The following is a 10,264-nucleotide window of genomic DNA, read 5'->3' as shown; positions in this document are numbered from 1 at the left end:
CCCCCCCCCCACCTGCATCCTCCTTCCGCCGCAGCCCTGGGGCACTGGTAACTCGCTCCCAGGGCAGGTCATTCAGCAGGAATTTTAGATGTGCACAGAACACAGCCAGGATTGGTTCCCATATGGTTACAGAACTGCAGTAAAGTGGAACAATTTTCAGCTTGTGTGATTGGAGGATATCTGGATGCATATTGTAAGACTGTCCTCCATAAAGGAGGAAAAGTTGAGGTGCCTTTATTATTCTTTTGTTCCACTCTTTCTTTCTATGGGGAATTTGCCAATGCAATATCACTGTCTTCTTTTTAAACAAATAAACAAACGAAAAGGCAATGGCTGTTGAAAATAGCAATTCCAGTCCTAATAACCACTGGGAAGCATTTCTTGCTCAATTTTATCCTACTTTTTCTACAGCAAGTTACAGTGGATCAGTATATTTGATTTGGGAGAAATGAAGTAACAGCTGCCCAAACTGAGCTTGAGCACTCCTGAATTTTGAGGTGTTAAAATCTGGAAGGCAGGTGCTGGGGGGGGGCTGTGGATCCGCAGGGGAGCACGGCAGCATGTATGCAGTAGCGTGTCTGGCGCTGTGCGAAGCCAGACACGCTGGTCTGAGTGGCACGGTAAGGGGGCTGGGGGGTTGGAGAAGGGGTAGGGGGTTCCGGGGGGGGGCAGTCAAGGGACAGGGAGAAGGGGGGGTTGGATGGGGCAGAGGTTTGGGGGGCAGTCAGGGGACAGGCAGCAGTTGGATAGGCATGGGAGTCCCAGGGGTTTGTCAGGGGACAGGTAGGGGGTGGGGTCCTAGGGGGGAAGTTGGGGGGGTCTCAGGAGGGGGCAGTTGGGGACAAGGACCATTGGGGCTTAGATAGGGGGTGGGGTCCTGGGGGGCAGTTGGGGCGTGGTCCCAGGAGGGGGTGATCAGGGGACAGGGAGCAAGGGGGTTGGATGGGTTGGGGTTTCTGTGGGGGGCAGTCGGAGGGAGTGGATGGGGGCAGGGTGGGGCTACCCTCCCTCCCTGTGGAGTGTCCTATTTTTTGAATGTTAAAATATGGAATCCCTACTCACAGTGCAGCTCTCCATTCACAGCAGGCTGCAGCATGAGGTCTCAGCTTCCTCCCTCCCTCCCCTTCTTTCCTGTTGGTAGTGGCCAAAGGAATGCTGGGAAATGTAGTTCTTTCCCTGCTCCAGGCCTGGCTCTATAGGCAGGGAGCTAACCAAGGAACTACAGCTCCCAGGGCCCCCTGTTGGTTCTCAGCTCCCATGCTGGATCCCTGCCGCCCCTGCAAATGGGCTGCCCCAAGCAGGTGCTTGCTTTGCTGGTGCCTAGAGCCGCCCCTGGTGAAAGGGGGCTCTCATTTGTACCCCAACAAAATTCATACTCTTAGGCCTTTACAAGATGCACAGCTTTTAGGTGCCATGTTGTTCTTGGTCACCATTTTTTACCATAATTTTTCTGTCATGGATGCTATATTAAGTTAGAAGACAATTCAAAGTTCAAATTAAACCCTTTGCTACAGGCATTGAGAGCTCCATCATGTTAAATCTTCATAGAGTTGGATCCAGATCTCAGACATTATAGAAATAATTATTAATAATAACAACATAAGCATATCTGTTATTATTTTGACCATTTTACAACATTCATATGCACCTGCGTGTGATAATTTGACTCCTTCCACAATAATCTCTCAAGTTACTAAATGAATCAAAGGAAAATTTTATCACTGGACATACCAAATAACTAACAAGATACCTGTTTGAGTTTTTTCTTTGTACTAATAATTGTAAAATAATTAAAATATCATTTACCTTCAAGTTGGCTTTCTTCACTATATACTTCTGATGTTTTCTCTTCTAAAAACACAAGCTCTTGTACCTAAGAAAATTGCAGTTTTCATGTTGTTGTTATTCTGATAAAATTATAGTGTCAGTATGAAGTTAATACTGAGGCAGTATGGGCCAGTGTATAGCCCACTGGGAATCATGAGACCTGGGTGCCATTCCTGGCTCTGCCAGCAATGTTGAGCAAGTCACTCCTTCGTTCTTTCTCTGCTTCCCCTCTCTGAAAAACTCCCTGCAACATTAACTTAGTGCAAGATAATACCAACATCAACATTTAAGCTGCTTCTTTTTCTGCTTCTAAACTTTTTTTTGCAGATTTTGTGGAACCTTGTGCCAGCCCAGACTTGCAAATCTTCTCTTAAATTAGGGGGAAACCCTAACACTTTTATACCTTACAATATGAGAGACTCCTCATTACATTAATTTTAAAGAAACATAAAGATGGACATAACTGTGGAAATTTCCAACCTATTTCTCTGCTAAATGTAGAATATAAAGTAAACACCAAAATTCTAGCAACACAACTAAATTATTTAATCTCAATTATTCACATAGTTCAAGTGGGTTTTGAAACAGGCAGGCTTGCTGCTGCTAACACAAGAAAAATAATTTAAGTCACCAAGCTCAGCTACCAGTTATCTCTTCAGCAGTTTTATCCTGAGAAGCTAATAATATATTTGATAGGGTATAATGTTATCTCATACGGTACTATGAGAATTTAGGTTTGTTCTGATTTTTCTTAACTGAGTTGTAGTCCATTACAATTTCTCTTTTGCATCTATACAGATAAATGGAATTCTTTCACCTGCATTTCAGTAGGAAAGAGGAATTAGGTAAGAACTGTCCCCTTTCCCGTATTCTCTCGAGCCCATAGTAAAATAGATAAGAAAAATGTCCAGCATTGAAAGTATAAAAATAAATAAAGAGATAAATACAAAGTTAGTTTTTATGCTGGTGATATTTTTGTTAGTGAAGAATCTCTCCTCTGCATACAGATCAGTTTGTAAAATTACCAGTATCATTTGGATAAGTACCACTTACTGGAAGTTTCTAAAAGATGATATACATGCCAGTTCATGGTAAAGATAGTGGTATCCACAAAAATAAAAATGAAATATGAACCGTAAAAGAAATAAAAACAGCACCACAAGCATAGAAAGAGACCATGCAAATGTAATAAAAATATTCATTTATATTTAAACTTGATAAGAAAACAGTTATCTAGTGAGTACCTCAGGGCGTTCTATTTCCCCTGCTAAAATTTTCCTCTCTTCTTCTAATAGCTTTATTACTGTCTTACTGAGAAGTGGTGCATTTGTGCCTCGCACCATTGCTATAATTTTGCCATCCTGTAAAAAATAAATGATAAAATAACACTCTCAGTAAGATCTACTAATTTAGTTTTGCACATTTAATTGACTTCTAACACAATCTATTTTTCACCAGCAATAGACAGTTACCATGATACTGTGTTCTAAAACTAAAAGTTGTAGCAATGTATCACTGCAGATAGACTGATCTGCAAAACAGGTGATGAATCAAAAACACAGGGCTAAAATCAGTGATATCAAAGAAAACTGACTGTTATTCCCATTATTTGTTATTCTGTTATTGCTTAACATAGGTCTTATCTCAAAAGTTTCAGAGGGTTTACATTTCAGAACCTGGCATTTTCTAATGTCTAATTCAACGGATGCGTAATGGGCTACAGAGCATTTCATCATCAACATTTCAAATATAGCCTAGTTGGTCTAAAATTATCATCCAACTGCTCAACAGTGTCCTACATGAAATGAGTTGGTGGTCTCAGTCAAGTTCCTATTGAGCAGTTGTCTACTTAGCACAGACCATGGTCACAATTGGCAATGATTGGACTGTTACCTCTGTTGGCAGCTCTGCTGAAAGGCCAGCAGTTAAATGGGTATAGAGCAGTGGTCCCCAAACTGTGGGGCGCAGTGGAACGTTCAGAGGGGCACGCAGCGAAACCCGGGCTAGCCCCCATCCGCAGCTCTACTCCACCCCCCTGCTCTGCTCCCAGTTGCAGCTCCATTCCACCCCATGCCGCAGCTCTGCTCTGTCCCCAGCCACGGCTCCACCTGTAGCCACAGATCCTCCCTCATCCCCAGTTCTGCCCCCAGCTTCTCCTCTGCAGAGCCAACTGTGTGGTAATGGGGAGAGGGCAGGCATGCAGACAGATTCCGTTACAGGTGTATGGGGGGGTGCTACAGGAAAATGTTGGGCACCACGGGTATAGAGAATGAACTTCCTTCTGACTCAGTACTTAATTTGTGTCAGGACTTAGCCTTGCCACCTCTAGGCTTAGGTTCATAGCGCCGGCACCTCTGGGCTTGCTGCATCAGTTATGAATGTAAAAAAATTGCTTGAGCCCCGGCACCTCTTCCATTACAAATTAAGCCCTGCTTTCACCATTAGAAGTTCTTCCTCCAAGTTGGATATGTGGCAGGATAGGGATGCTACTACTATTGATGCCCAAGCTGTATTTGTTCTGTAATGGCCAAAATTTGCTATCCTTATTTGAGCAAAATTCCTATTGGAGATAATAAGAGTTTTGCTCAATTAAGGACTGCCAAATCTGGTCCTCAATAAATAGTGCAACAAAATGTCCAGGGCTAGCAATCAGACACCTTGCACAAATTCACTTACAATTAATTTGCTTAAAATTCAAAAGAAATTTGAAGGAAAGAATTTAGAAATTCTGATTCTCGTTTACACTAAATTCCCTTTACACTGCTCTAGCTACATAAAGAGGCCTTAAGGCATGTGTAAACATAATTTATATCCACAATTAGGCCCGTTTGCATTGATAGAATGGTGTAAAGGGACATTAGTATTAATGAGAATCAGGCCTAAATTTTCCTTCTCTTGCTGTTCTCTGTCCTTGTTTCCATCTCTTCCCATTTTCCCCTCCCCATTTTTGACTATTCTTGCTTTTTGGTTACTCTCTTCCTCCTTTGGGATCTGACCCTGTGCCCACTAAAGTTAATCACAAAGTTTCCATTTACTTCACTGGCACAGAATTAGACCTTTCTTGCTTTCACTTCCTATCCTCCTCGTTTCCAGGTTTCCTCCCTCCACTATTTGTCTCTCATCTCAGTTCTAGTTCCTCCATTTCCCAACAGCTTCCTTCACTACTCTCCCTTCTGTGCTTCACTCTTCTGCTCATTGCTCCACCATATACACCTCTACTCCGATATAACGCGACCCGATATAACACGAATTCGGATATAATGCGGTAGGGATAGCTCAGTGGTTTGAGCGTTGGCCTACTAATCCCAGGGTCATGAGTTCAATCCTTGAGGGGGCCACTTGGGGATCTGGGGCAAAATCAGTACTTGGTCCTGCTAGTGAAGGCAGGGGGCTGGACTTGATGACCTTTCAAGGTCCCTTCCAGTTCTAGGAGATGAGATATTTAAAGCAGTGCTCCGGGGGGGCAGGGCTGCACACTCCGGCGGATCAAAGCAAGTTTGATATAACACGGTAAGATTTTTTGGCTCCCGAGGACAGCGTTATATCGAGGTAGAGGTGTATATGCATGAGCAGCACAGTGAAACTGGCTAGCTTTTGGTGAGATCAGAGAAGCTGTTAATTTCACGTGGCTGCATTCATATAGAGTGGAGTATCCTTAATGCACCCTGGTTATTAGCCTCTAGCTGCTGGAATCCAAATCTCAAAACTTCCAAGTACAAAAAAACACTTGCCTACGGAGTTAGCAACCAGGCCTGGCATAATATACTATAATATAATGGAGAATTTTCTTCTCCAGTTAGCAGAAGTACTATGCTAATACCCCTTCTTCTGTGCATGCCAAGAACATATAAAATATGATTCACTGTTAAAATGACTGGAATGTACAATATGCAACAATATCCTATACACTAAAATTGTAAAGATGTAATTCACATTTGTACAGCTTTACATTTATTTTCAATATACTGAAAAAAATAACAACAATAGGCAGCACGAACTTACAACACAAAAGAGAAAAACAGGTTCACATTTGTCTCTAAATGTCTGCAGGGTCACAATGCTGTCAGCCTCTGCCTAAAATAAGGGCAAATAGATTATGATAGATAGATATTTGAGAACTTTTACAGAATGATTCTCAAACCGTGGTTCTGTGGATCAATAGTAGTCCTTAAAACACTTGCTTGTGGTCAACCTTGCTGGTCACATGGGGCAGGCTTTCCTTCTTGTTTACAGCTGCTAAATCACATTAAAAGTACTGTGTCCTAATATTGCTTTTTGAGGTAAGTAATGGCTGTAATTGCCATTGGAATGTCACAGGATCACACATGGGAAAGTCCCATGACATTTCAATGGGAGGGAAAGTGGTCTATTGTATTAACTCTCTGTTAAGATGTGGTCCACACTATATAAAGATTTGAGAATCCCATGAATTACATTTATTAACAGTTACTTCTTGTTTTATAAATGTATTTTACATATACAAATACACACAAATCCAAAAACTGTTTGAACTAACACTGATGAATTATACTTGGCAAGGTTTTAACATAGTATTTATTTTAAAATAACTAGATCACAAGCACTATATAATATTGTTGTTCAATTTATCAATGACAGCGGTACTAATTGAAGGGAGACCTGAATGGAAATGAACGGTTTACACTTCTGGGCCACCAGAGTCCTGAATTAATACAGTCACTCTGGGTGAAAGGTATGATGTTAATGATACAGTATAACAACCCCAAATAATAATATTGCAGATGTAAACATTTACATATGCTGGCAGGAATAAATTACGGATGTAAAGTAAGTGCAGATGAAGGGACAGCAGCTAGATGTATGAAAACAGATGGAATGAACAGGCTTGATATTCTCTTATTTTAAAGGTTTCAGAGTAGCAGCCGTGTTAGTCTGTATCCGCAAAAAGAACAGGAGTACTTGTGGCACCTTAGAGACTAACAAATTTATTAGAGCATAAGCTTTCGTGGGCTACAACCCACTTCTATTTTAAAAGCCACGCAGGGTTGCAAATAGCCGGGATAGTAGAGGTATAGCTGAAAACCTGGAGTCTGATTCTGATTTCACAATGGTTTTGCATTAGTATAACCTTACTGACATCAGTGGTATGAGATTACAATTCGTTGTTTGGTGTTTTGGGCTTGTTGCTCTATGTTTTGTATGTACACATATACACATACCTATGTGTGTATGACTTTTTTTTAAAAACTTTAAATATTTGATATATATAGGGTTGGATTTTTAGAATCCGAGTTTAATAGGAGGAGATCTGTGTAAAAAGATCTGTAGGATAAAAACCTTGCGGACTTGTCTGTTAACTTAATGGTAGTGATCCACATTTGTATGTCCAACCTACAATGATCTCCATTTAAAGAGCATTTGCCAACGGTAACTACATAGTGGTATCTGCAATTAGACAGTTTTGCTCTGTGTTTACAACTGAAGATATCAGTGGTAACTCTTTTGGTAATGGTTAGCGCATGATGCTTTTTAATGGCTATTGCCATAGGCAAGACAGGTTGCTTCTGTCATCTTGCTCTCTGGGGCTTCAGAGAATGCAACAAAAACAATTTGCAGCCATACTGACAAGTATTATAAGCTTGATAGTTCAATATCTGGATGGGAACTCAGAATCAACCTGTGAAACACATATATCTTTAATGCATTAGATTGTAGCTGCCATTTTATCTTGCTCTTCTGGTTGAACTTTTTCTCAAAAACATTTTTAATCTATTTGTTTTTCAGCTTCCCCCTCTTTGTTCCTTTTTAAATATAACATAGGAAATTATACGGAAAAGCAAGAAAAACAAAAGGAAGTTACTGACCTGATTTTCAGAAGTGATGAGCACCCACAACTTCTATGGTCTTCAGAGGAAGTTTCAGCACTTCTGAAAGTCAGGCTATATGGTTATGCAATGTTAAGACTTGGATTTTTAAACATGCAAGTCGGTATATTCAGAGATATGGTTTCCCCAGTAATCTGAACTCTATCTCATAATATGTATGCATTATAAGAATGTTCTCCATTACACTATTGTCTAGTATGTCTTTTCCATAATTAACTTGTATGATTCTAGCTTATCCCTTCTCTTATTATAGATCCTTCCCTATCCATTATACACTTTGATCGTCCTCTTTTAAGAAGTCATTCAGAAAAGAGACAAGCAAGCCAAATTCACCAATGACTCCACTGGTACTCAGATACTATGGTGATAGGTACTCTATAAATAGATAGATACAGAAATACATTTGACACTGAAGTTCTAAATAGCATTTACATCCTTACCACAGCAAAATGCAAAAGGTCATCTTCACCATGCTCATTTTTTAGTTTTCTGAATAAATTTACCACAGCTTTGCAAGGCCCACACCAAGCCTGATAAACATCTATTACTGAAAGTATAAAAAATTAGAATGAAACTCATCTGTTTCATATAGTTTATAAAATAAAATGTTTTTGTAAATGTATAGGGTTAGTCCTGCAGTGGCATTGGCATACATGTATTTCTAAGTCTATTTCTGGTCTCTTTTTCTTCTGAAAAACATTAAGTTTTGGTATTATCTCTTACACAAATTAGATTTCAACTTAAATCTTAGTCTGTAAGAGTATTTATTTATTTATTTATTTTGTGGTGGGAAATGCAGATATATTAATGTCTCCTTCCCCTATTCCTGTGTCTTGGTTGACCTTCCTTTCCTGTGCCCACTGTTAGTTGTCTCTCCCTCCTTTGGCCCTTTTATCAGTTGTCTCTTTCCATGCCCTGTCGCTTCATTTTGGGCTGTTTCCCTCCTTCCTAAGATCATGTATGCTGTGTGTCTCTCTCTCAACCTTACTCACAACCCATTGGTTTTCTCTCTTGCTCCCCTGATCACTTCACCCATGATCTGTTCTCCCTCTTTAGACAGCATTCCTAATAAATTTAACAGATATTGATGCTAAGCTTACATACAAACTGAGGGGAGTGAAGAAAATACATACTATGTACACTCTTGAAAGCACACAATTTATAACACAATTGCTTGTCTTATGCCAGATACAATTGTGCATGAATAGGCACATAAAACTCATTCTGCTGATTAGTTCGATTTTACTGAGTAATTGAAAATATTGATCTATCAGAGCTTTCACCTACCCCTTCCCAGACATGAAGTCTTTTCAGAACTTTTTTTTTTTTTTTAAACACCCATGCATGATATCCAGTATGGTTTAAATTCACTGCTTTGCAAAGGAGTATGTGAAAGTCACTCATCACTATAGAACCCTTCTGTGTTTGAATTGCAGGCAGACACAATGCATTGGGTCTTTGTATCTTTCGTGTGATTGGATTGATATTGTGACAGTTCCAAAATGGCCAATGCGAGAGGCACAGTTGAGTGTTATATGGAGGAGCCATGAGATCTGAGTTCACATGGATTAATTTGCCAGGAACTCCTTTCATACTATAGGTGGTATGGAGATCCAGTGACCGTACAGCCAGCCTTTAGGCTGATGAAGCAGCTGTGGAGTGGCTGCAGTGCAGACCTGTGTTTTGCCCCCAGTTTAGGAGTGTGAATTTCAAATCCTTTGAGTCTTCATGTAAAACAGCTACACAGAGCATATTTACTTAGGCTTTATGGAGGTTTCTAGAACTCTTTGCTTTGAGGGGCAAGCCACAGGAAGTGGCAGTTAGACAAAGTGTGTGCACAGTGTGAAGTAACTGGGCAGGAAGGGGTCACAAAAATAAAAAGATTGATAAAAATGCACAATTTCATTATGTGAGATTAATAGAAAAAATAATAGTACCTGTTACACCTTTAGTCAGCAACATTTCATCCCATTGACTTTGATTGGTTACTACTACCTGAGATAAAACAAACCCAGAATTTAATATCTCTAAAAATGTCAACAATTTTATTGAACTCTAGAATTATTCAAATAACAAACAAGATTTATACCTGTAGTTGAACTTCTTTCTTCTTTCCTGCCATTTTCCTGTGATTACATGAAACACAGCAAAACATAAAACACTTCTAAAATATACTACTGTTGCTCCGTAAGTTTAGCTCCATATAAATTGTGGCTTGGGGAACTGATTTACACAAAATGCCTTTTCCACACAGTAGTATTCTATGGGTGAGATCCTCAGCTGATTAAGATCAGCATAGCTCCACTAAAGTCAATGTGACTATGTCGATTTACACCAGCTGAGGATCTATCCCTAAATATAGCTGACTTCATTAGAGCTAAACTGATTGGCACTAGCTAAGGATCTTATCTTGAAATTCACTATTTATTTACAGATTAAAACATAGCACAGGAAACCACATTACAAAGTTCACATTTTCAATATATTGTGGTCTTCAGGACATTTCAGTCCCCATGTCGTTCTATCTCCCATTGTGCTGATGAGACTGCCTACACGGGCACTGGGTGGAATGG

The 10,264-nt window shown here is 40.0% G+C and overlaps 1 protein-coding gene across 1 annotated transcript in view; it reads right to left on the bottom strand.

Annotated features, from left to right (window-relative positions):
• Window positions 1-9,813, bottom strand: part of LOC113409518 (thioredoxin domain-containing protein 3-like) — a 25,507-nt gene extending 15,694 nt beyond the window's left edge. Inside the window, exons 1-6 of the mRNA XM_026663534.1 lie at window positions 9,781-9,813; window positions 9,629-9,686; window positions 8,132-8,238; window positions 5,830-5,901; window positions 3,072-3,188; window positions 1,807-1,873 (exon numbers count right to left, since the gene is read on the bottom strand). Of these exons, the coding sequence (XP_026519319.1) occupies window positions 1,807-1,873; window positions 3,072-3,188; window positions 5,830-5,901; window positions 8,132-8,238; window positions 9,629-9,686; window positions 9,781-9,813 (454 nt within the window). The remainder of the gene's footprint in view (window positions 1-1,806; window positions 1,874-3,071; window positions 3,189-5,829; window positions 5,902-8,131; window positions 8,239-9,628; window positions 9,687-9,780) is intronic.
• Between the last annotated feature and the right edge of the window lie 451 nt (window positions 9,814-10,264).

The sequence above is a fragment of the Terrapene carolina genome, unplaced genomic scaffold, assembly GCF_002925995.2.
Source record: "Terrapene carolina triunguis isolate 2854851 unplaced genomic scaffold, T_m_triunguis-2.0 Scaffold33723, whole genome shotgun sequence".
NCBI classification, from domain to species: domain Eukaryota; kingdom Metazoa; phylum Chordata; order Testudines; family Emydidae; genus Terrapene; species Terrapene triunguis.
Note: the sequence above shows the minus strand (reverse complement) of the source record. Positions and strands in the feature narration are given on the sequence as shown.